This window comes from Pipistrellus hanaki, assembly GCF_964339955.1.
Source record: "Pipistrellus hanaki genome assembly, chromosome: 5".
In the NCBI taxonomy this organism is placed as follows: Eukaryota; Metazoa; Chordata; class Mammalia; order Chiroptera; family Vespertilionidae; genus Pipistrellus; species Pipistrellus hanaki.
In genome coordinates, this window is record NC_140507.1 from 5,065,752 (window position 1) to 5,092,871 (window position 27,120).

Below are 27,120 nucleotides of genomic sequence, written 5' to 3' on the forward strand. Positions count from 1 at the left end.
CTTGGGAATGAAAGGCAGATGCTGGGATTGCCAGCTGTGCACATGGCATGTGCAGGAGGCTTGCTGCCCTTGACTTCCGGTGTGACTTTACTCAATTTCCCTGCTGGTAAAATGGGGTAGAGGTTGAGTCAGGGCTCTTAAACGTATTTGGATCTGCAACCCTATTTGGAAGGTTGATGAAAAATTTATGGACAACTTCCCGAGACAAAGACACAAGCACAGGACTCGGTGCCCATGCCATGTCACCTGCCCCCCCTTCCGTTCTTGACTCACACACCCTGGTTAGGAGCCTCAGGGGCCCTCGCAGTTCCCACGATGGAAGGCTCTAGACACCTGCCGACATTTATCTCCGATTCATTCATTTATTCAACAGATATCGATCACTGAGCACCTATTCAAATTTTCTGAACCACACCTGAACGCTGGGCCTCGGTGGCTGTCCCATCTGAGAGTGGAGTTAATGAGTCAGGGCCCGCAGTTGGGAAGGCTGGAGCTGGGACCGGACCTCAGGACGGTCAGGTCTGCAAAGCCCATGCTTTTTCCTTTGTGTCTTCTCCCCATCTCCCCTGTGGGAAGGAAATCCGTGGAGAGTCTGGGTGAAGGAGCCCAGGAGTGGGGTGAGGCTGGCCATGGGACTCACTTGTCCCCCCCACTGGCCCGGAGTCCCTTCCCAGCGGGACAGTGTTGGCGGCGTTTGGTTTCGTCTCCTGGGCTGGGCGTGGGCCTGACACACCGGAGGATCACTAGGGGTCTGTGGTATTAAACCAAAGAGCACACAGCAGGTCAGCCGAGGGGAGAAGGGGGAGAAGGAAAGGGTCCCCCGTGTGTCCGTGTGTCCAGGAATTCACCTGTCCTCAGCCCAGCACTCACTGCCCCTCCCACCCCCCAGCTCCATGGCGGGGTCTTTCCTCGGCGAAGACCCAGGTCAGCCATGGCCTCTCTGCCCATCCTCCCCAGCCGCTCCCCCCCCACCCCCATCCCTGTGGGTTCTCATCCTTGCTCTCATGGCCTTTGGGACCTAGATCTTATGTATCCTGCTCACCAGCTCTCGGAGGGCAGAGCCTTTGTCTCAGTCACGCTTTCTCAGTGACAGGTGAGTGAGTGAACGGATGCTGCCCAGGATCCTGGTGCTGAGTCAGACCGGCCTGGCCTTGAGGGTACAACCTGGCAGGGAGGTGGGCAGCTGCCTGGGGAGCTGGCCTTGGGCTGGGGCTGCAGAGGGTGTCAGAGGAGAAGCTGAGGGGAGGAGACCCCTCTCCCTGTGGGCCAGGCTGGTGGGGATGCAGAGGGCTGTGAGCGGGGACCCCAGCAGGAAGCAGTGTGTACAGGCGGCCCAGATTGGTCGGGGCATGAGCAGGCTGTGCCATGGGCCTCCAGACCCATCTCGTGCCCGCTGTTTGCCCCCCCTGCACCCAGCAGCCATTTTCCCGCTTCGTGTTCTACAACTTCCCTCTCTCCCTGACAGATTTCTCTACTAAATTTGACTTCGTTTCAACACTTTCGTTGGGCAAATTACATTAAGATGGATGTTGCAGGTACCCTTTATGGTTTATTTATCGCGATACTGTTTGTATCTCACGCTTATAAATAACTTATGTTATAGCTTTTGTTTGTGGAAATGTAACTTACATATTTTATTACGCTTTCTGTAAACCTCAGAAAGAATCCTGTCAGGGAAGCGCTCGTATCAGCAATCCAAACTATGGGACGTAAAAATCGACACTAACATTATTTTTTAATATGCCAAGGAGGCAGGTTACTCTTGCTGTAGTTTGAAAGGTTTGCTGTCATCGTAAACTTACACCTCAATAAAACATTAAAAAGTCTCCGGAATGATTTTATAAAGTTCATGGAGGAGTAGGAGTAGGTGGCAGAATCCAGACACACGAAATATGGGGGCCCTGGCGTTGGACTGGCCTTTCCTGGGGGGAAGGGCAGCCACATTTGGGGTTCCCCAGGGTTCCAGACGCATTCCCCCTGCCCAACAGCCCCCCACGCCTGGCCTGAGGACCCGGTGTGAGGGATTAAGTGGAAAAGAAAGGGGTTTTGGAGTCGGGCTGACCTGACCTTGAATCCTGGCTTGTCCACTTTTCAGCTATGTGGCCTCAGGTCAGACTCAGTTTTCTGATCTCTAAAATGGGGATAATCTTCATCCTACCTTCTTATCGGGAAGCATTACATTTAAACCAGGCAGCAACCTGCAGTGCTCCGGAGGTGTACACACTGAATGACTGTGGTTCTAATGGCTTAAGTTTCAGTGTTCGACTTGAAACTTCCCCACTCTCCCTTTCCCCTCCTCCCCAGAGGAGCCAGTTCTCTCAAATGCCGCCTCAGCCTCCCCACGCTGCTGGGCTGGCCCCACGTACAAAAGGTGCCCCACTTTCTCTCACCAAACCGTTCCTGTTCTTTGTTCTCATGCTCGGCTCTCCTGGCAGTTCATCTCCTCACCGCCCTGAGCTGGTGGCCTGTGCCGGGCCAGCTGTGCGCCCAAAGGGCCCTCCATACCACAGGCCCCGAAAAGGGGGTGCGCTCTGAGTGGAGGGAGCTGGGGCGAAGACGAGAGGGCTTCCTGGGCTGCCGAGGCAGTGCGGGGCCTTGAGCTCCCCCCCCCCCCGCCCCCCCCCCCCCCTTACCTCCCAATCCTAGGAAAGCCAGATTAGAAAGGCCAGAATGGAAACAATGGAAACACCCAGAATACAGCTTCCCGGAGGGTTAGGTTCTGAAGTCAGTGAGGAAGGGAAAAATGAGCAAAGTCCGAACACCTCCCAACTGTTTCTTGCTTGAGCATCAGAGGAAGCAGGAGGCTTGGCACCGGGCCCCCCGCTGTGTGAATGACACCACACAGGTTTGCGCATCAGAACATCAGGAGGAGGAGGTGACCTGCACCCCCCTGGGGCCGCCTGCTCCCCCTCCTCCCACACTGTTCATTTCTTTCGGTTGGTAAATCTGCGCCTCTGGTGGGATTAGAACACGTACCAGACCCACCTAGTGCTCTTTCGGGGAGCGGGCTGCACAAGTCTGGGGGTGCCCTTGTGTGCTTGTTTTACCCTTAGGACCCGGTGTCCCCACGCCCACTGCCCCTCGCCCAGGCGGACCCTGGCAGGCTGGGGGCGGGGCCCAGTTCCCTATCTGGTTCCCGTTGGTGGTGGTGGTGGGGGGTGTATGTGAGTGCACAGCGTAGGGTCCTGAACCGTCCCAGCTTCCCCACTCCTTCCTCCCCTGAGAACGGGTGCAGACAGACTGCTCTCTCCACAGGAAATCAGAATCCCAACAGGTCTCGGGGAGAAACTTGCAGCCAAGCTCAGCCAGAGAGGAGCGGTGGCAGGAAGTGTGAGGAGGGCTCCCAAGCGTGCCTGCTCCTGGTGCCCACCCCGTGCTGCCCCCCAGCGTGGGGGTGAGCTGCCCCAGTGACCTCAGTGAGTAGACACAGCAAAGGCCACGGGCAACCGAGACTGGTGACGAGGGGCGACTTCCAGGTTGCTCCCTGGCTCCTCTCTTGCCTGCTCTGGAGCACACTGCCTCTGCGAGCCGCCCCCGAGGAGGACCCCTTGGCAGGGAGCTGAGGCTCTCAGCCCCCCAAGCCACGGGGAACTGGCTCCTGTAACCACCACCGATGATCACAGAACAAACCCTGCCCCTTGAGCCTTGTGGTGACGGCAGCCCGGGCCACCAACCATGCCTGCAGCCTGCAGCCAGACCCTGGGGTGGAGGACCCAGCTACGAGTGGGCTCAGATCCTGCCTGTGTGAGCCACACCACCTCTGGGTGCTCGTTCCCTCGTCTCAGGAGTGGAAACACTGCTGCCCTCCTCGGGAGGCCACTCGCCCGCAGCAAAAGGAGACAAGGCAGGCCAGGGCCCGCGATGCTCAGGACACGTTCGCGGAGTCCGCGCGGAGCCTGTGCCTGGGGCGGGCTCAGGGCTCCCTAAGAAGCCGCGAGCAGGCCCTGCCGGGGTCCACAGAGGCCAGGCCTGACGGGTCCCCAAGAGCGGCTCCCCAAGGCCAGGGCCGAGCCTTCCCTGGCTGGGGTGAGCCCACAGGGGACCTTTGGTGCAGCAGAGAAGAGCAAGGGCACGCTGTGATTTCCTCGTGAGAATCCTGCCAAGGATACTTTGCTTTTCGGCCCGGCTTGTGTAAAGACAGTGGCGCTGCCTGGGAAAGGCCCTCTGCGAGGCATTCCTGCGGGCGAGTGAGAGCATAAGCCCGAGAAACACGCTTCCCGAGTCGGCCTCCGCGAAGGGGTGTTTTATCAAGGTCAGATGTGCCTGCTCCGGGAACGCGGTGTTTCTCCCTGAGAATAAATAGTGTGAGGCCGGCCCTGTGGAATAGGCGAAGGGGCCCTGTCGGTGACATACTTTTCCTGATTCCCGGGTTCACACACGGCAGACAGACATTTAGAGCTAAACTTGGGTGACGATGCTTTCAATGTTATAAAATTCCTATCGAGAAAGGTCTCAAGAAACACGGGTCTGAGAGATGAGATGATGCCAGGAGCCTGTGGATGTTCTTCAGGGGAAGCCAACCTTTCACGTCTCACCAGAAGCAAAGGGCACAGTATTTATGACGACCCTGGGCCCGAGGACAGAGCAGGGAGCCCCGACAGCCGTCTGACAGCGGCACCTCACACCAACAGCCTCCTTACAGCCCTCGCAAACGGCAACGGCTCCCGTCCCGGGAGCGGGGTCCCTGGCCATCCCCCCAGCCCTGCGTTTTTGTGGAGGAATGGAGACCTATTCCTCATCCCCTGAATCTCTGGTGCCTAGAACTGATGCCCAAGAAGGCAGCGCTGCCCCGAACGTACATGTTAATTAGACACCCCCAGCTTCTCAGAGGTTAAACGGAGGCGGAGGCTGGCACCCCCGGGAGTTCTGGCTGGGGTGGCCGGCTGCTCCCGAAGACATCTCTCTGCAGGCAGTAATTGCACAGCTTAATTCTTCTAGACTGAACCACTGCAGATTTATGCCAGTGCAAAGCAAACGTTGTTTGTAAGTCATTTAATTGTGTTACTGTCTCTCAACTTTATCAGATGCTGCTGAGGGGAGAGGCGGCGAGTGCGGGGCTGCCTCGGAGCTCCCGCTGCTGCTGCTTCCAGGCCCGTAACGAACGGCCACCATCGCAGCATCGGGTGGGATTTGTCTCCAGCGGATCCGCGGCAAAGGCTGCGTCTCCGACAACTCCTCTGCTTGATTGCAGAACCATTAACGAGGACACAAAATTAGGCGCAAACCTGGTTTATTATGTTCTTTGGTTAAATATCGTTTCCACCCCCTTTCAGAGCATTATAAGAACAAAGATAACAATCTTTTATAGAAAGACGGAAAACACTTTTGCTTTTTCAGAGCGAAGAATGAATTTACATTGTGCACTATATAAATTCTTATAATCAGGCCAGACTTATAAAAAGGTAGGGCTTTTGTTGTTGCTTGCTTTGAAAAATAGATCTCCCTGGGTTAGCCGGCGCTGCTGTCCGCGGCCCAGACCACAGTCTCTGGGTAAGGCTCCCGCACGTGTCAGCTCATCATGTCCAGACTGCCCGGGTCGGCGCTGCCGTCGCTGCGCAGGGCCTCCGCCACGTCTCTTCTGAACACGGACAGGTTCTGGGTGAACCTGCGGGAAGAGGAAGAAAGGCCCAGCAGTCAGGGCTGGGCTGTAGAACCTCGTGACGACGCCGCCTCGGTGGAGTCAGGACCCTGGAGAGGGCCGGAGGTCCAGCCTTCTTCCCACTCTCACTACCACACCTTCCCCTCCCAGAAGACAGGGTTACCACCCCGAACACTGACCGCTTTGTGGGGTGAATTTCATGGCTATACGATATAAAAACTGGAGGCCAGGTGCACAAAATTTGTGCACAGGAGGGGGTGTCCCTCAGTCTGGCCTGCACCCTCTCCCATCTGGGACCTCGTGAGGGATGTCCGACCGCCGGTTTAGGGGCATTAACTCCAGCCATTAGGAAAATCCCACAGAATGTCCTTGACATACAAAAGTGTGGTTTTATGAATTGTTTTAATAATAATGGCCATTCCTTTAAATAATATCTGCTTACAATACAGCTGGTACTATGTGAATTCAGAATGCTAATGTCACAAAATCATAAAAGGTTGTAGTGGAAATAACCTTGAATTGTCTATTCCAAACTTTTATAAATATTGGAATTCCCTTTTCAAAGATTTTGAATGCTTTTTGTCCTAAGAAGCTTAACCAACTTTTGAGGCAACCCATTTTCTGTGAAACGACTGGGGGACATCTGCCACCCCCGGTGGGGCTGAGAGGACTGGGTGCCACCATATTTGCGATGGCGTGATGGTCAGTTTGCATGTTCCCTCTTTATTAGGTAGGATTGTTTTTAAAAAAGCTAAAGTACACATTGATGTTATAAAGCATATAAAGAAAATGCTGAAGCTGTTGTGCCAAACACTGGGTTGAGTTTACATATAAATTTATTTAATCATCACAAGTCTTCCCAAAGGCAGGTATTAGCATCCTCATTTTACATATGAGAAAATGGAACTCACTACTTCAAAAAGGGGTGCCACACACAGGATTAAAACAAAGGGGGGTCACTGGGTTACACTGTGTTCAAATCCTGCTCCACCACTTCTTAGCTGGGTGACCTCCGATGACTACGTGATGGCCAATATGAGTAGCTACCCCACAGGAAGTGAGAATTTATTGAGCTCAGCAGAGTGCCTGGCGCATGGAAACAGCCAGTCCTGCTGGCTAGTGCACCGGACGCAGAAGTGAGGAGAGCGGTCTGATACCATCTCACATGTGCTCATGAGGTGGTGCTCAAATTCCCCCTCCCTCCCCAGGCACTGAGGGGTCCCCACTCAATAACTCTCTTCTGCTGGCTTCGCAGGGGGCCCTTCCTGCCTGACAGGGCATCTGGGCCTGAACAAAGGAAGGTGCCCACAGAGCCCATCCACTTGGCTTGAGCTGGCCTTTCTCACTGCCATGCAGCCTACAGAGGTCAGGGGTAATAACACTGAATTTGGGGGGATCTGACCTCAGAGCAGTGCCCAGGCTGGTGGCTCCTGGACATACTGTGGCTACTGGGATGACTGTAGCCTTTGGAAGACCCCCCCTTAACAACAGGATGCTACAGGCGGTTGTTTTCCTGAGAACATTTTTTTTCTCCATCACTCCTCATTGTCTATCTTCTCTACTAGAAGCTCAGTTGGCTCCCACTGGGACCCCCAATGCCTGCACAGAGCAGCTTCTCAATAAAAACGTGCACCGAATGAAGGGATGGAAGGACGGATTCAGGCATAGCTGATTCCTCGTATTTAGATCTCACGGGCAACTTACCTGTCTCTGTTCTTGACGGACAGGTTCTGCTCCACCCCTTCCATCAGGCTCCGGAAGCACTGGGCCAGGGCCTCCTGCTTGGGGGGAGGCTGGCTGCTGATCAGGCCTGCCCTCAGCTCACCGAAATGCTGCCGGAGACAGACAGGCGTCAGAGCCCTGACTCCGGCCCTGGGCCTGGGAGAGCCCCCGAGATGGACTGGCCTGGCTCCATCAGCTTGGGTCCTGACTCTCAGAGCAGCAGTGGTCCAGGCCCACGCAGAACTTGAAGCCTTTAGAGAGAACTAAAGCAACAGAGGCATCCTAGGGATAAACTATTCTCCTTCCTCATAAAAACCTCTCGCTGTAATTGTCCCACCGTCACCGAACAATTTAGGCTGATGGAGACCGGGCTTCCTCGGGGACCGAGTACACGGAGATCTACCCGACGCTGCTCTCAGCCGACCGACCACAAGGCTGACAGGGAGGGGAGGGCCGGACTAGAAGGGCCACTGAAGGCAAGGCCCAGGCTCCCACGCCTCCTGCTTCAGTGACTCGCTCCTCACACAATTCCAGGCCTCGTGTTGGTGCCGGCCCTCTAGGTTAGGTTGGCGCCAGAGACGCCTGCCCAGTTCCTGGAGAACTTTCCGGCATGAGGAAGCTCCGCCATGCTCGCTCACAAAGCCGCACTGAGCCCTCCCCATCACGGGCTCCGGGGCTTTGCACACACCGGCTGCACCCAGCTCCTAATCACTGGGAACGGCCTAATTTCAGCACAAAGGCTACACTTCCACAGTCACGTGTGCCTGCTTCCCAGCCCGAACAGCATGAGATTTAATTTCCGTCATACATTAAAACAGCTCACATCAAAAACACACATAATTAATATGGAGTCAGACTAATACTTAAATACCATATATCAGAGGCATTAGACTTAAAGCGCAATGTCTTCCTGAACAAGATTGGGAATGCACAAAACGACTTATTTTTCCCTTTTATAATGATGCAGTGACTCACACCAAATAGAAAATTATTAGTTTTTCATCCCAAACCATGAAATATTGCCTCCATCAGTAAAGTATAATATTGTGATGTCATAAGCGTTTTCTAAACACTGAATTTGCCCTCATTCCCTCTCAATCATTTTAAAAGAACTGCTCTCCTTTATAGAGCTCGGATTTAAATCACAGGAACACCGCGGGAAGATGAATGGCAGCGCGACTGAATGTGGCGAAAATTGGATACTTCAGCCCAGGTGAGTGATGAGACAGCTCTCCTCTTTTTGATATATTTTCTTCTTCTATTAGTTTCCTTCCAAGGCCGGGATCTCAGTTTGAATTTTAATGTGTGCGGCTGCCTCGAATCTCACGGTCTTTCCCCCAGTACTATCTTATTGTACAGACAATTCATTCTCCCGGCAGTAACGCACTGTTCCCGCTGGCTGCTGGGAGCCAGGCCTTCAGGAGGCGGCCAGAGCGGCGGGGACACCAGGACTGGAGGGGGCAGGCCCTGCCTGGTGTGGAGGGGCTGCTGCTACCACCTGGGGCAGTAGGGGTCCCGGATATAGGAGGAGGCCAAGGAAGGAGCAAAATGTATTACTGCTCAGAATTCGCTTGGAACAGGGAGGAGGTGAGGTGAGCTCGGAGTGCTGCTGAGCAAACCAGCGCCCGATGCGGGCGCTCGGGGCCAGGAGAGCTAGGCTTGAGGCCCTGGCCTCACGGAAGGGCTGAGGCCGCTGGGGAAGGCCTTCTGGGGAACATGGCTTTGCCCCTGGGCGTTCAAGGCTCCTGCTCCGGTTCAGTGGCTCCCCTGCCCTTCACTGTCAGTGCCTGGCCCGGTGAGCAGCTCCTCCCCGCCCAGGGGCCCCTGCGCCGAGGGCCTCCCTGCAACCACACTCACCTTCTCATGGAGCAGGATGAGGCCCAGGAGAGGCCTGGAGACCGACCACTGGTTCCGGCAGTCCTCGAAGACAATGGTGTTCATGAGGACCGACATCATCTGGAAGACAGAGGCTCATGAGTCACGGATCCTCGGCCCAGAGGCCCTCCAGCCCCAGGTCTCTCACGGCTCGGTCCCTGCCGCTCAACCCTGAAGCGCTCTCCCTCGATGCCAGGGTCCAGGTGGAAGCCCAGCGCACCTCCCTTTCTGTCTCTCGTTTCACCAAAGAGGTCAAGTTGTGGAGGAAACACCTGAGAGAGAGGCAGGAGTGGGACACCCTCCACGTGACCTTGGAGCGGAGTTTGCTGCTGTCTTAGTAAAAAACATTTTTTATTGATCTTTTAGAAAGAGAGGGAGGAAGAAGGAAGGCAAGAGAGAAACATTGATTGGCTGCCTCCTGCACAGCCCCTACTGGGGACTGAGCCCACCACATGGGCATGTGCCTGACCAGGAATCGAACCAGCAAACTTCCAGTGCGTGGACCCCAACCCATGAGCCACACTGGCCGGCTCCCCTTGTTCTTCACTCACTCACACTTCACCCACATGGACACCCTGATCTGGTCTCTTATATTCACGTGTGCAAGACACCTAGGGGAGGGAAGAACCACTGTCCTTGAGCTAGAAGCTTCCTGGAGCGACCACCCAGGAGGCAGAGAGGGAAACAGGGCGGGGGGGGGGGGGGAGGGAGAAAAGGGGGCCCTGTGCAGGGGGAGGTTGCTTCTGGGTTCCGGAGAAGTCAGGGAAGACTGCACAGAGAGGTACTGTTTATGAACTTCATCAAAAATGTGTTCTAGGCAGAGAGACAGCCGGGAGGGGTTCTCAATGGTAAGGAGCCCAGGCTGCAGGCGGGAAGACCACGCGAAGAACCCGGACTTGGTGCTGATGGCTCGGGGAGGCAGCCATGGGTCTGCGGCAGAGGAGAGACGCGCTCGGGTTCGTGGGGAACGTGCAGTGTGAGCTGTGCCTGTGGCATTAATGCTGCCAAGCCTGGCAAGTGGTGGCGAGGTAGCTGTGGCCGCTCCCGTGGGGGGGCTGACACGACTTCTGCTCTTTGGACTCTTTCCCTCCCACCTCCGCCTTGTTTCCTCAGCTCCAGAGTTCCTCCCTCAGGGGCAGGGGAAATGGCAGGGACGTGGCAAAGGCTGACTGTGCTTTGGTGACACTGGTTTCATCCTCTGGCCTTTCTGCATTCCAATTTACACCAAAAGCTCAGGCAAGTGGCTGGACCTCTCTCCCCGCGTCTGTTTCGTTAGCCATAGAGAGGAAAACCAGAATCCTGCCCAAGGAAGCGCTGAGAATCAAATGAGAGGGTGGCTACAGAAGTGCTGCGACGAGCAGATAGCGCTACAAACGTTTAAGGTATCTAATCACTACAGGGACGGGCTTCCTCGTAGCTCCAAACACCCCCCATTGCACACGTCACCATCATCGCGCTTATGCTGGTTGCAAACGAAACCTGCCAGTGCGGCCTGCCCGGATGTCCGGTCTCCCTGGGCAGAGGCGAGGGCTTCACCCTGGTGCTGAGCATCACTGCAGATCACACGCTCCCATGTATAACCTAACAAGCCGCCCGAGTCATAGAGCCACAAATTAAGTTGACAAGCAAAACTAACAGATCCACGGAGACAGTCTAAAATATTATGGGCTTCACAATGTGAAGGCAGAATGGATATCTTAATGGAAAAGATTAAAGTTAGAGGTACCCAACTCCTCCAGTAACTGACAAAGCATCCTGGAGTGATGTGCCAATTACTTTCTACGGTTCTCCCGTGGATTCATTTGTCTGAATGCATGTATTTATGTCTGTAATAAGTAAGGGGATGTTTGAATAAAACACTTTTCTAAAAATAAAGTTAGCTAAAATGGATGATTTTTTTACCCATCCGGAAAAATGGAAATTAGTGAGCAAATCTGCTCAGAGGGTACTGACGTGGCAGCTCATTGCCAGAGTTCTTTTACCTAATAATCGTGGAGGGTGCGGGGAACAGCTCAACCTGCTGCAAGCTGCTTTGGAGAAGGCCCCGCGTGGAAGAACACCGGTGGGCTGGTACCAGAGTCCTGTCCGGGGAGGGGAGGGGAGAGCTGGGAGGCTCTGCGGTTACGACGTGAGCAAGCAGAGGCTGCAAGGAGCGCGCTCTCCGGTGGGCCAGCCCACGGTCACAGGGACGTGCCCAGGTCTTTTACTCCGACTGGGGTGGTCCCCCCTGGCACGGCCCATGGAATCTCCTGGCTCCAGGAAGTGCCCCATTAGTTACTGATTATGAACAGATAGCTCAGATCATTGTCTCCTCACAATCACCTAACTTCACTGAGAGTCACAGTGACAAAAATTGTCTGCCATGGTAAATAGTAAAAAAGTATCCCTAGATGTCAGCCAGATGCCTGGTGAACTCGCTCACAGCCTGGTGTAAACAATTTCTGTCACCTAATGTTTTTATAATAAACTACGGGGGGGGGGGGGGGGGGAGAGAAAGTATCCGTATTTGGTCTGGCACACATGTTAATATGGATTTTGAATGATGGTGCTTCTGGTCTGAAAACGTGTAATCTTCTAGACAAAGCTACTCTACAAACACCTGACCCGGAAAAACAAACGAAGCAGTTGTTACCCGTGTCTGTTCACGCCCACAGCCCACTGCTTCCACCTAAACTGCGCAGGCCACTCGCCCGGCACAGGTGCTGACTCAGTGCCTCCTGCTCCCGCTCCTGCTGACGGAGCCCGCGGAGATGTGGCGTCTGCTGGGTGCTCCCGTGGATTGGAAGCCGGGGCGGGAGGGGTAGGGAGACCAACCTGCAAACTTGTGGGTGCTGGGAGCACGAGGGACTTCCTCTGTATCCCCAGGGCCCGGCATGCCATCTGATGCACATCGGAGCCTTAGGAAAACAGCTCTGAGTGAAAGCGTGAATTCAGGAAAACAGTAAGCGAATGAATGGGAAAGAATGAGTGAAATATCAAGTGTAAAGAGCTAAAGACGAAGAGCCTGCTGAACAGGGAAGTGGAAAACAAGCCGGGCCAGGGCAACCTGTCTTGTCCAAGGTGGCGGAAGGTGGCTTTGGTCTAGAACAGTGGTTTTCAGCCTTTTCATCTCATGGCACACACACAACTAATTACCAAAATCATGCAGCACACCAAAACTATGTTTTTTTGCTGATCTGACAAAAAATAGGTATAACTTTGATTCATTCCCACTGGACACCTATTGTTGTGTTGGCTGTTGTCATTGCTTTATTTGACTACCTAAGGCAGTGGTAGGCAAACTCTTTAGTCAACAGAGCCAAATATCAACAGCACAACGATTGAAATTTCTTTTGAGAGCCAATTTTTTTAAACTTAAACTTCTTCTAACGCCACTTCTTCAAAATAGACTTGCCCAGGCCGTGGTATTTTGTGGAAGAGCCACACTCAAGGGGTCAAAGAACTGCATGTGGCTCGTGAGCCCCAGTTTGCCGACCACAGATCTAAGGAAAAAGAGGTCAGTGTCCCTGACTAGTCAGGGATTGCAGGTTTAAACATTCTTGTGGCAAAGGAAGGACAAATCGAAGGAAAGGTGAGTGACTGAAGAGAAAGTGTCCATGTGCCTAGATCGAGGTGGGGTGGGAGGAGGGGACAAAATAGGGTGACCAGGGCTGTGCCCAAGAGGGCGTGCCGGCAGAGTGGGGGCCTTAGTTGCTAGGTGGTGTCTTCCTGGGGAGAGGGGTAGCGTACAGATGGTCTGTCCCTCCGGCCAAGCCAGACGGGCCTCGGGTTTGATGTAACGAGTAGCTGAGGAACAACCGACACTAAATGCACCAAACACTTAGGAGCTGCTCTGAGTGTAAGGGAGCCTTTGGCCAGGACCGGCCGTGCCGAAGGCCAGGAAGAGGGGAAGGTTCAGGTCTGGGAGAGCCTGAGAGCTACCGAGAGAGGAGAAGCTTCCAGAGTGTCTGCACCTGGAAACAGGGGAGATGCTGCCATGCGCGGGCTGAGGCCTGGGGCGCAGCGATCAGAAATGTGATCCTTCTCAGATGAGATACTAGTCTCTTTAGGGAAAAGGAGTCAGGTGCTCTCCCTGTCTGCCTACCGGTGTGGTGGTTCTGGAATGTTATGGAGAACGGAAGTAACAGACAAATAAGCATATATTTCCCTGCCTGCATTAACAGCCTCACCGTCCGAGTGACATTAAATCTTTTAATATCTGCGCACATTAAGTACACTTGTAAATTCTTGTATGTCTTTGTAGCCTCAGAATAGAAGCAAGTGTTCAGCACTTTAAATGAAAAAAAAAAAAAAAAAAAAAAAAAAAAAAAAAAAAAAAAAAAAAATCAAATGAAACTCAAGAGGTGAGCCTCTTTTTTTAAAGAGATAAGATTGCAATCAATTAGGTGACCCCTTCTCCCCCGCAAACTCATCTGGGAGCCCTGCTTAGTTGGCCTCTGCACAGTGTGAGCTTTGCTTAAAAAAAAAAAAAAAAAAAAAAAAAGGAAAAGGCTTCTTACCAGTGAAGTTACTGGGACTGGACCCCTCAGCCAGCTGGTCACATGTTACAGCTAGCTGGTCACATGTCCCATCTAAACTGACAGCACCCTCCTCCTCCACCCCGTCTCACGGAAAGTTGAGGGAAGCCTTTTCTCCAAGTGATGAATGACCTAGAATATTCCAAAACTCTTCCGTCTATTGTACAATTTAAGGAAATACACAAACTGGTTTTGCTGTTGTTTCAATTTCCTCCATTACCAACATTACCCCTGTTCTCCAAACATTCATTTGAATCATTGTTTATTGGGGAAAGAATTACCTGCCAGTCTCCTAGCTTATAGGAAAGAAGATAAAGTTGGAACGCAACTTCAGGATTAATTAATTGAGAGGACTGCATGCAATGTGTCTATTCTGAATGTTACAGCACACATCACAATGAAAACAGTTTTATTTTCCATGGTTGAAATAAATTATCATAAATAATTCATTTCGATGGCAGAGATGTACTGGAGAGCAAGAGCAACGAAATTGACTGCACTACACTGTGAGCCTCATTCTTGAATCTTCATTATCCATTGGAAACTTTTTATGAGAAGTAAATCATATTTCAAGTGGCTGCAGATCTCATAAAGCAGCTTGCTGCATTAAAATACAACCAGAGAACCCGGGGCCCTGCGAGCTGCAGGGTCTGCCACTCAGCTCCAGCTGGGAAACTCCTCCTTCCTCTTCTCTAGCTAACACCCTAACACCGAACGGAGCACTTTTCAATTTGATGTGAAAACTAAGCATCACTTGTCAAAAACATCATCTCCATTTCCTCTGGGTAGGAATGGTGGGAAAATGTAAGGAGAGGAGCAGCTTTCAACTCCAAAGTCATTCTCCGCTCCTTTTTATTAGAGTGAAACTTATTTCTAGTTCTAGTTCATGGTCCTGCGTGAATGACTGGCCTATACTAGCCTCAGGAGGGGGTCCCCAAATTAGCCAACAGGTGTGTGAGCTCACGGAGACTAACAAAGGCACAGGTCTAAAAGGACCAGCCTGTCTTCAGAGGATCTTTAACTTAAATCTTAACAAATGCCTAGGGCATCACCAGGGACGGAGGATCTATTCCAAATAGGAAATAAGAGGAGGAGAGGCAGGAGGCAGGGCTTGGCACCAGTGAGGAGCAATTAGCTCCCGTATAGGAAGCTTCTGAGAGACCTTCTGAGTGGAAAGAAGGAGAGGTGAGGGCGAGGAGAGGACTGGGCTGAGGCCAGGTTATAAAAGGCCTTTCAGGTTAAATGCAGAGATGAGTCTGGGCCAGTGCATAAATGGGAGCTTTCAAAGGATTTTTGAATATTGATGAGGCTTTTGATTTGGAACAATAGAGGACGGGGAACTGGAGAGTGGCAGTGTGGGGGGGGTGGGGTGGGGAGGCAGAGAGCATGGGTGGCTCCCATGGGAGAAGTCCAGTGGGGAAATATGGGGGCATCAGCAAGGCCGTGGTAGCGGACAGAGAAATGGTCACCGTTCCTGACTGCATACCCCATTTCCTTCCCGCTCAATGAAGTCCCCTAAGAAGCATGACCTGACACTGAAGCTGCACATGAACCCTACACTTTAAGAACACGGCCTCGAGCCCCAGGCAGCCGAGGGATGGACAAGGGGCGGGCTGGGCAGCCCAGCAGTGCGCCTGTAGAGGGGAAGCTGCGGTCCAGCAGACCCACAGGCCAACGATGAGTTTGGGAGGTGAGGGGCAGTGACATGAAGCCCAAGCAGAGGACGTATGTATGCATGACAGAGATGATGACAGGCTCATGTCGATGTGAAATGTTCAATGATAAAGCAAACCCTAACCGAGGCCATTCAAGCCCAGGGCAGGGAGGGGAAGCAGCATGCTCCCTCACTGAACAGCCATCACAGCACGGCCGATGAACATCATATTTCACAACAGAACAACACAAGGCATAATGGCACGAGGGCAGCTCCCGCAGTCATCAGAGCAGAGTGCAATGAATATTGTATCGCATAATAAATATATTATCCCTGCAGTAGGAGGTTCAGGGCTTCCCTGCCTCTCATCTATCACGTTCTCCCTGATTCCGTGAAGGGATTTGGTTAGATGGACATAAAACCCTTCATAACCAACAGGGGGAGGATCATTTCACTCATCATGTTCAAAATGATTTGGTGTGGGGAGAGAAAGTATTTTTGTGGAAAATTCATGGGGCCCTCAGAAGCACTTTCCATTGAAGAGGAGTCTGGAGCTCACATCTAACCAGCAGAGGCCGGCACGCCGCCTTTCAGGTTCGAGGGTTTTTATTTATAGTTGTCTAAATGGCATAGCAAGTCCTGGCCAAGAGGCTCGGAAGGTGATTCAATGATGTTACTAGATTTGGAAGCTCTTTTGCCTTCATAATCACATAGGGATCCTAAGAAATGCTAGTGCCTAAGAGTGCTGGGAACCAAACCCCACTCCTCGATGCATTCAGACATTTACTGGCCACCTCCTTTGTGCCAGGCTCAGGGTCAGACCGGGGGATGTACAGATTTGCAAGGCACAGCCCTCCAAGAGCCCGCAGTCAAGTAGAGGAGGAAATGCAGAGCATTTAAACAACGATAACACAGTATAGCAAGTGCCCCGAATATGTGCCAGCACAGGAGGCCTTGAGAGACCGAGGAGCTGGCTGTGCCTGGGGCGGGGCACGCAGGGACAATGAACTTATAGAGAATAAGCAAGGTTGGCAGTCCGGCGGGAAGAAGGGCAGTGAGTGCAAAGGGTTGGAGAAGTGTTTGGGGGACCAGAGGCAGTTCTGGGGGGCTGGGGAGGGAGAAAGGGGAGTGCTGGTGGCTGATGAGGCCAGATCTTGTGCAGGGCCTTGTCGTGTGCTAGAACTCGGACTCTGTCCTGAGGAACGGGGTACCAATCACGTTGAAGGAATCTTCTAGGCAGTGATGTGGAGGTGACCTGCAGTCCAACCATTCTCCAGAGGAGACTTTCGGAAGCCTGGCTCAGCTGACTTCTTCCAAGAGGAGGCACCGTTGGCTGTTCTGGGGCTGGGAGCCACGCCAGGTTGCCTGCCAGGCCCCTGTGCCCTGTCAGGTTATAGCTGGGCGCCTGACCTGCGGGCTGTTGCTGGTACCCTGGGAAACGGCACTGCCATTACTGCCCTTGGCCATAGCACATAAGTTAATAGTGTCCCCTGTCAGGAATGGTTCTCTTTGTGAGGAAGCTTTTTATTGACGTTCAACCTTCATTTTCCCTTTCTCAATATTATCCCATTATGCCAATACTCCATTGTGCCATGCTAAGTAATTCCCTTTCCTCCTTGGCATTTACATCTTCCAAGTATTTATAGACTTATCAAGTGCCCCATTGAGTTGTCACTTAGGCAGGCTATACATATTTAGCTTCTTTAATCTGGCCCCATAAGCCGGCCCTTCCATTCTCCTAAATCACTGAGTTACTCTCCTCCAGGTCCTGTCAGTTCGCTTCCAGCCTTTGTATTGCAGGGGCTCGAGGAGAGGATGGGGCTGGGAGGGAGGCCTCGCCCTCTCTGTGGGATGGGAGGACAGTATCGCTTAAGGTGGGACTTCTCTCTTAAAGTGCAGACTCCCTAGAAGCAGGGCGGGCCTGCGGAGCGAGGAATCCTGCAACCATTTCAAATCAATACTCCATTCTTAGCTTATTATGTACTAGCTGCATACATACAATGCATTCACTGAGCTCCTACTATGCGTCAGACACTGGCATAGGACTGAACAAAATGTGGTCCCTGCGGTCTTACAGTGTACGGTAGCCTCGGGATTTATTCCTCTCTCATTGCCCACCCATCCAGCTGTTTCATTCTCATCTCAATGGTCTCAGAGAAATGATCACCAAGTGCACGAGAACTCTGACTGACACTTTAGTTCCCTGCGTGGACCTCCTCTGTCCCATCCACACGAGATGCTGCAGAAGTACGGCCCTAACGCAGCTCCTGCTTAGGGTTTTCGTTCTGGTGAGACTCTTTCGCACTAAGAGACTTCTCTTCAGAAGCTGCACTTTCCTTCGCTGTCCCTCCTGGCTGGTTATTTCCTGTTCTTTGCTCATATGACCTCAACTAAGTGTGCACATGATGTTGTTCTCTGTGGCACCAGAGTTCCAGGTTATGGAGTGGGCTGAGTGGAGAGCCTGAAGGCAGTGCGTCTTGGCTCAAGTTTTGGGGAGTCTGGGCTTCAGACTACAGGAGGGAGTAGGTCAGCTGCCTGATCCAGGGCACCAGTTCAAGGAAGGTGTAGAATTGGCCAGGCTGAGGAGCTGGTATCCTCAAAGAGGTGAAGTAACTATTCCAAGGACACAGGTCGGAAGCACCTAACTGGTATTCCAAGCCGGACATGTGGGCTGAAAACCTATCTGCTCTGATGTTATGAAGCGGAAAACCCTTGCCTGGCAAGCTTCAAACCCAAGAACCGGGAGGTCATGGTTCCATTCCCAGTCCGGGCACATGCCTGGGGAGCAGGCTCGATTCCCCAGCAGGGGGTGTGCAGGAGGCAGGTGATCAGTGATTCTCTCTCATCGTTGATGTTTTTATCTCTCTCTCCCTCTCCCTTCTTCTCTCTAAAATAAAATAATTAAAAAAACATTAAAAAAAGTTAAAAAAATAAAGTAAAAAGTCCTTAACAAACATGGAGAACTTGCAATTAAACAACTCTGAAAGGAGGATAGAATTCCCTCAGTTTGAAAACTCTACGTCTATATTTTTCTAAGCATGACAAGGGAGACAGAAGGAACATGTAAGATCTCTTTTGGTTGCAAATCATACAAAGCAGGATGAACTCCCAGAAGGTGGAGGATTAGGGAAGGTGTCCCCTGTTCTTCACTCAGCGATCAGACGGCCGTCCAATGAAGTCTTCCCTTACAGAATATAAGTATGAGCTCACACCTCCCCAAACACTATATTAGTGTTGGTTACACTTTCCCAGAGTTATAAAGAAGTTAGAACATAAATTGTTAAACATTTCCCCAGAGCTGGTGTCAGTATTTAATCTATAGATTAGCAATTTTCCTTGCAGAGGCTTTAAAAAAGGTAACATTTAGTGAACTTTTTTTTAAAAAGATAATCTCTATTTAAAAAATATATTTTATTGATTTTTTACAGAGAGGAAGGGAGAGGGATAGAGAGTCAGAAACATCGATGAGAGAGAATTATCAATCAGCTGCCTCCTACACATGCCTCACTGGGGATGTACCTGCAACCAAGGTACATGCCCTTGACTGGAATCGAACCTGGGACCCTTCAGTCTGCAGGCCCACACTCTATCCACTGAGCCAAACTGGTTTCGGCGAACTCTTTTTTCTTTTTATCCTTAATTTACAGTGATAGCCAATTATGCCAACCACTATTAATGAAAAGGCTAAAAACCAGCTAGCTTGCCACTTGCCATTCTGGTGAGCGTGGTGGAAAGCATGCCTAATCACTCCTGGGCCAACCCTACGTCCAACTCCGCTTTTCCCCTATGAAACGTCCATCTGCTTTACATGAGGGGGAAGGAAAGGTATGGCCACTGTTCACTTTTTACAACTCCTTTGCTATTCTGAGAGCATTTGCCACGGACTAATAGCAAAACTGACTGTGCTAAACTGCAGATAAAAGAATGATGACAGATTGCAGCCCCTTTTATTCATAAAGAAAAACGCTTGGAGCCCCTGGGAATGCCACCGCCAGCCACCGGCACCCAGTGACTTTATGCCAAGTCACAAAATACTTCCCATTTTTTAGATTAAACACGAAGGTTAATGGACATGTGATCCATTTACTTCAAATTCCGCTTTTATCAAGGGTGAGCTCTTTTATTCGCTCCTCAGAAAACATTATAATTTCCCTCTTCTATAAATATACAAATATAATTGTAAAATGACATCATTCTGTTTTCATTTAATTACTCCTGAAATGCTTTCTAGTTAATATTCATTACGCAAAAGCTAATTTAAAAGAGAAAGAGATGCGACTTATTCAAAAAGATGTACTGTCATTCACAGCAATAGTTATCTAATATACAGAAGTTAATAAAGCAGATTAATCTACAAGTCCCTTTAAGCCATTCTTGAGTTTGGAACAACTGCCTCTTTGACCTTTCACCTTCACGCTGTGCACCAGTAGCAGGTGCCAGCTGTACAGAAATTATGGCTGCGCATTTGAAGGCAAAATCTTTTCTTACTTTGCTTCTGACCAGCAGCTGACCCTGTAGGAGTGATTGTTTCTGGTGCCGGCCTAAAGGCTACATAAACCAGTAGCAGATAAACAAAAGGCTACATATACCAGCTGCCTTGCCTAAGGGTACCATCCCAGGCTGACACCTCCATTCCCTCCCCGGCGTTCCAAATCGCTCCTTGTGTGTTTCCATACATGCATTTCACCCTGGTTATTTTGTGCCAGGGCTGGGCGTAGGAGAAAACCCCTAAACAACAACAAAAACCCATCCCTTCCCTCGAACTTGACTTCTGAGTATTCCATGTCAAACTGTGCCATTATGATGCTAATCTAGGTCTGATTTAGCAACTTTAATAAGAGGCTAAACCCTCTTGTAATTAGATAATAAAATTTTATTATGTATTTTAATATTAAAAGTCTTAAAATCAAACTCTTCAAATTATACACTGGTATAGAGCTAAGGTACTTAAATATCATAGCCCCAGAAAATGGGTACCCGAAAAAGCACATTGTGGCTCATTTTTCATTCTCAGAAAAGTAAACATGGAATTCCTATGTGGTGGCAGCGAAGGCTCCAACACTCTTAATTATGTGCAGGGAAGAATGAATCTGTTCAAGGATGAAGCACACTGTACCATTCCCAGCAACAGCATGAGATGGCTCTGACAGTTATTTCTTGGATACAAATTACACAAGTATAAAAATAATCCCCATAATGATTAAATGCAGTTATGTACATAGGAGAATACCAGTGCAAATGGTAACATATTTAAATGGTTTTCCTTCATTAAAAAAATTATATATGATATTAAACCATCAATCACTGCTGAGGCACAGGAGTTTAAATGTATTGTCACTGGCTGAAATGAATGGCTTGGAGACTGAATTCTGGCTCACTCAATATGGTGTCTTTGCTGTTGCTTAGTCACCCAACTCTCTGCTGGTTTGGGCTACATCTGGTGGATTCCATCCCTTTCAATTAATAAGGCGAGTTACGCTATCAATGGATTACATTGTGCTTGGAGGTAGAAAATACATATTCTAGTAAACACACACAAAAACCCCCCTCCCTGTTCTGTTAACCATTTGGAACTATATTTGAAGTATTTCGTTCTTTCTTCACCCATGTTTAGGATGAAATTTTCTTGTGGCATTTCAGCAGGGTGATTATATAGTATATAATAATAGTCTAGTAGTATACTGATCTTCCCTTAGCATTTAGTTTAGTATGTGGCAAGTAGTCTATGACCACACCAGATTTGATACCTAAAGTCACCGCCTGCAGATTGGACTTCTGATATCGAATGTTTTGGTTAGTTTTGCAGACAGCCATGAACTATCACGAGGTGCCAGGCTCTGCTAGGTGTGGGGACAAGTATTAAGATAGTGATGATCTTTGGGGAAAACAAAATATCCTGTAAATATAGGGTGTTACAGTTATAACAATAATTTGGTGATTTATTAATTAAAAATGGCTTTCTATTTCAATTGGATTTTGTGTTTTAAAATATCATGTTTTGGTTACAGTTGAAATAGTCATTCAACAAATCATTCTGTAATAAAAATAAAAACAAAGTGGAAAAGATATGGTTTGTAACAAAGGATTTGGACTAAAATCCTCATTCTACAGATGAATACACAAATTATTTATAATATCATGGATAAGATGCCATTTAAATGAAAGTTTTTAATATCATAAACTTTAGTTTTCTAAACTGATCGGTAGTGGGCTGGTCACAGATTAATCATTCCGAAGACTTTTCCTCCCTTTTGGACTTCTACTACCTGGCTGTTATCTAGACACTTCTATCCAGCCCTAGTTCTTTTTGATATTCTGAGTAATTAGATTCTATTCTCATTCCCCCCTCCTTTCTCTCTCTCCTTCTCCCTCTCTCCCAAACTGAAGTTTATTTGTGCCTCAAACAAATTTGGCTATTTTGAAAATAAGATTTCTGAGAGATGTTCACTGAGTTTCATTGCCTGTTTATTGCATCCCTTCTGTATACAAAATAATTGCATCCTTTTAAAACAACTAATCAAAAAAGTGTGCTTCCAAAATTATCAAAACATCAGAGAGAAATAAAAATACCATTGCAGCAGTGCCACATGAAATGGTGTGAGAAGTACAAGGGCCCCTGCATTGGGAAGTCTCATAGTTTTGAAATTCTCTAGGATTATATAGCACAGAGATGGAAAAATGGTAACTGGGCATACAGTACTGACTGAAGAGTACACTGATTTTTAGGGAGAGTAGAAGAGAGAGGGAAAAACGGAGAGGAACATCAATGTGAGAGAAACACATCTTTTGGTTGCCTCCTGCATGACTCCTGACCAGGGAGTTTCAGACTTTGTAATGTGAAAGGATCTAGGAATAACCTTCGATAGAGCTAATGGTACTCAGTGGTAGAAGCTTTCTTTAGAAAAGAGAAGGTGTCTATAACCAGAAAGAGATGAAAAATGGCATTCTTTACTGATGAATCAGAGATAAAAATCAGGATGCAGCCTTGGATGTGCTGGGAATGGGGGATGGGTGCAAAAAACACTAGTTCCCCCGAATTCATTTCACAGCTGCCATATTGATTCCATCCTGGAAAAATCAGGCCAGAGTGAACCTCAGGAGCTACCTCAAAGGCATTAAAGGACAGTCACAAAGACCATCATGAGATGGTATACTACCGGACTCTGATCTTCTCAAGGAGACATGCCTTACTAATGCTACGCCCGCCTTGTGTCTGGCTACAGAATCAGTGATGGGGTATGGGTGTAACAGAGAGGAAGTGCTAGCTCTGCCTCGGTGGTGTGAGTCTGGGCTTTCTGTACCAGCTGGCAAAGCAACCGTCCTCTCCCTTGCCCACTGCCTCGTTGGGTCACTGCCCATCTGTTTCGTTCTGGCTGCAGCACAAAGTCAAGGTATAGGATGACTGCTCTAAATCACTGTACCTTAAGGATGGTCCCGGTGGGACTTACAGGAAGCTCAACTTGCCTCATTGCAAGTGCCTAAGATACACATATTATTCAGATTTGTCACCCACCATCACTTTGTGGTTAAGCACGTGAACTCTGGAGTTAAAAAGAGCTGGGCTAAAGTTTTAGGTTTCCACTTATTGCCTATGTGACCTTGGGAAAGTTACCTAATCTCTCTGTGCCTCAGTTTCTTTATCTGTAAAATGGAGATCATGTCACAGAGATCTACACTGACAAAATCAGATTAAATGCATAAAAGTTTAAGCTAGCGCCTGCACACAGTAAGCACTTACATTTTGCCAGTATTTTTTCCTAGAAATAAATACATAGCATACATAGAACCTGTTCACAACAGAATTTGCAAAAAACAACTGTGTCATGACACGTGAGGTCCGATTTTCCACTTTCGCTGTCTAATGACCTATCCCTTGCTTCCTTCAAACCACTTCAAACCAGGCTATCCTGATTGTCTTCCGAATGGCCTGTCAGTGTGTGTTTCTGATATCAATCTACTGTCATATTTTTTATAATAAAGTTGCAAATCAACCAGACTGAGCTAATGGGTCATGTGGAGGGCACACTTTGTGTTTAGGGTTCACTAGAATGTCTTTAATAACATTAGAAATCTGGCTAATTATTTTTTAAGAGGCTAAGAGACATGAATATATTTCATGTGCTTAAGTGTTTCCCATTGTGGAGTCTTGCTACGGTTCTCTAGGCCAAAATCTCAGCGTCAGTTAAACATGCGGCTGCACTTTCCCCTACTTACTATTATGGAATGGGATCTTAAGTATGAAAGATGTCTTGTATAGTATGTCAAAATGTTGAGCAATATCGTTTCAATCTAAACACAGAAATGAAAAAAGAGCAGATGATTTCCCTTTTGCTGTAATTCACTTTGGGATGTATGTCATAAAGAGCACTATACAAAAGCAATTTTCATTGATTGACTGACTGATTGAGGAAAGGGTGAATGTTCTTTCAGTTTATGTCCCTACTGAAGTATGATTCTTATAGCTCCTGACAGCTCTTCACAATTTGTAGTTAAATGCCAGGTTAGTGCAAAAAAAGAGGTGGGGGGGAGGGCGAAAGGGAGAGAATACAATTAGAACATTTTTGGGTTTTTGGCACTTAAGCCAAATAGTTAAACACATGTGGGTAGATAAATTCAAAACTAAATGTTCTAATTCCCTCATTCAACGTATTTAGAGTTTGGAGAATATAATTGCTAAAAATACTTGTTAATACCAGGTAAGCCAATTGCAGAATCTAATCAGTAACGCTGCTCTCACACAGTCCTGGTTCTACTTCTGTGGAAGGCACTGCTCTTAGTTTAGCCAGAAGCTCTCACTTAGAGAAGCTTTCAGCCTCAGTGTTCTATTCTGATTGTCTGGAAGGGAATTAGCCACGTCTTGGAAGTGCCCCTATAATTCTGTAACTCCCTCCCTCATTTACCAACTGGGACAAGTCTTCCACTCAGAGATAACAAATAAATGCTGACCTCTGGGTTCTGGATGGAAACGCTGAACATGACTAGTGATAAAATAAAAACAATTTCACAGAGAAGTTTGATCTTAACAGATCAGGGCTCATTCACTGTTCCACTGGCCTGTTCTTAAAATTTTAGTTTATCTTTCTAATGACATAAAAACACAGGGGATTTTTTCTTTTTAAAAAATATATATTTTTATTGATTTCAGAGAAGAAGGGAGAGGAAGAGAGAAAGAGAGATAGAAACACCAATGATGAGAATCATTGATCAGCTGCCTCCTGCACATCCCCTACTGGGGACTGAACCTGCAAGCCAGGCATGCGCCCTTGACCAGAATGGAATCTGGGACCCTTTGGTCCGCAGGCTGACCTTCTATCCACAAACCAGTTGGGCAAGGGATTTTTTCTTAATATGTATAAACTGGGTTTTTCTCAATTGTTAAGTCAAAACAATGCTGGTTAGACAATAATTCTTACTTGAAATAGAGCCACTTAATTATAATGCATCTTCAAATGGACTACATTTAATGCTTGCAAAGTTAGATTTGTTTGCAACATATGATAGATGGCTTATTGGGAAAATGTTTTTAAAAACATTGAAGATCTAAAGCCACATAGCAGGCCAAAAGACACACATTTAAGGTGCGAGGCACTTAAAATGTCATTCCCAGGCTGCTGCACACAAATGGAAGGCCTATTAAGATGCTAGAAAACCCTTTAAGTGGGCTCCTGCCTCATTTGCTCTGGAAGCTTCAGGAGATAACTTTTGCAATTTGGAATTGACACTCCTCATGCAATTATGCTTCCAGCAATATAGATCCAGGTTGGGGGGAAAAACAACTCAAACTAGTAAATAATTGCAGTATCATTGCATCAGTTTAGCTTAAAGAGCTGACAAACCCTCTCTAAACTCCAAGCACAATTAGTCATTAGGGTCTAGTTTTTCAGCACTGTTAAGCAATTTGTAACCCATTCCTTTTAATAGGGTTAGGCATTACTTAACGGACACAGATGTCTTGAAAACTGAAACCTCCAGTTATGAAGCAGCAACCTTGTTCATTACCTCCTGTGATAGGCAAATCATCTATAAAATCAGCATTTAATGGGCGACCAATGAATAATCAATGGCTCACTTTTCATCTGAGTGTGAAAATGAGAATAATCTAATACACAGTCCCTCTGGTAAGAGGCTGAACTGGCTCCGCTGCTCTTCAGGGCTGATTTATAAGGTCTGGGGAAGATGATGTAAACAGATGATCAATGGGACCCACCCTTGCTCATAATAACCCCCAACTGGCCCACTCCCTCTTTTCCAAGTTCATCCCTTCAGGCTATGAGCTCTGTCCAGCTAATTCTTCCCACTCCTCCTGCCTGCTGCTTTTACTCCGGCCATCCGTTCAGTCCAGCCGACTCAGAAGTAATTTTATACGCAGCAGAGAGCGGGTGGAATTGATTTTTCACTCAGAGCTCAGTTCCCATCTGAATAATTATCAATTTTACTGCCTCATAAAGGGAAGAGTCAAAATTTCAAATCAATTCAAAAGAGCTTTTGAGATGACAGAAACTGTGCATAGAATAGAGGTCAAAGTTGTCAGTGACCTAAGGAGATGATGTCAGATAGTACCATGCCCAATAGTTGACATCAGAGGCACTCAAGATGATATAACCTAGTGCTAATGCAAATCATATTTATGCTGACTACCAGATACCAGGCATTAATATTTAAAATGCTATCTGAAAGCCTACATTCCAAATAAATAGAATGTATTCCACTGCTAATAAAGATATATCACTACTTAGTCATTCACTATAAAGTAAAGGATTACCAAGTATTATTAACACAGAAATTACTTAAACCAACAAATGCATGGTAATTCTGAGAAAAGACAAACTTGGCTGTCTCCACAGCCACGGGACTTGCTCTGCGCTATTGGACGGTACTTGTCTAAGGGCACAGCCTATTGATTTTTGCTAAAATTTTCCAAGTTTAAAAGTTTCTGCCAAAGATTATAGGACAATATTGTGACCATGGCTGAGTGCTTTGGTGGTGCACTTGTTGCCTGCCACGGTGGGATGGGGGCTGGGTCTGACCCCTGGCCAACCCATGGCACTTATTTTCTCCATGGGCTACAGGCACTGAGTCTGTGGTTTCCAACCTGCTCCCTGCAAAAACACCTGAGGGCTATGACACACTCCCAATAATGCCAGAGGCTTCTGCAGTTGGGCAGGTAGGGAGTGGGGAGGAGAGGTACACCCAACTTTTGATGGAATGTGTATTTTGAAAAGATGGTCCAGTTGAATCTGCAATCTTATCCTCACCAACTAGTCCCTTGAAAACCAAAGGTATAAGCGGCGAGGACTTGGGCTTTTGAGACAAACAGACCTTAGTTCACATCCCACTTTCCAGTTAATCTCTCTAGCCTCAATGTATTCATCCGCAAAATGGGGATGATGATATCCACATTTCAGGGTTGTTGTGGGAGTCTAAAAGAGAAGACTCCTCTAAAAGTCCTCTTCTCCTATGTCACTCTGCCATCACTATATTAATCAAATTCTCATAGAATTGGTTAGTTACCTGTCTCTGTCCCATCTGACAGGAGCCTTTTTGAGGAGTGAAATGATGTCATATGAGTCTTTTAAAAAAATCCTCACCCGAGGACATTTTCCCACTGATTTTTAGAGAGAGTGGAAGGGAGGTGGAGGGAGAGATAGAAACATCAATGTGAAAGAACACATCGACTGGTTATCTCCAACACATGCCCTGACCAGGGCAGGAATTAAGCCTGCAACTGAGGTACATGCCCTTAATCATGTACC

General features: G+C 48.5%; 1 protein-coding gene across 2 annotated transcripts in view; it reads right to left on the reverse strand.

Annotated features, from left to right (window-relative positions):
* Window positions 1-5,214: 5,214 nt before the first annotated feature.
* The window catches only part of RANBP17 (RAN binding protein 17), a 217,566-nt gene continuing 195,660 nt past the window's right edge, over window positions 5,215-27,120 (reverse strand). For both annotated transcript variants that reach the window (XM_084886137.1, XM_084886138.1), the window contains 3 exons: window positions 9,179-9,277; window positions 7,304-7,431; window positions 5,215-5,605 (listed from right to left, as the gene is read on the reverse strand). In XM_084886137.1, the coding sequence (XP_084742263.1) occupies window positions 5,509-5,605; window positions 7,304-7,431; window positions 9,179-9,277 (324 nt within the window). In that variant the 3' untranslated portion in view covers window positions 5,215-5,508. The remainder of the gene's footprint in view (window positions 5,606-7,303; window positions 7,432-9,178; window positions 9,278-27,120) is intronic.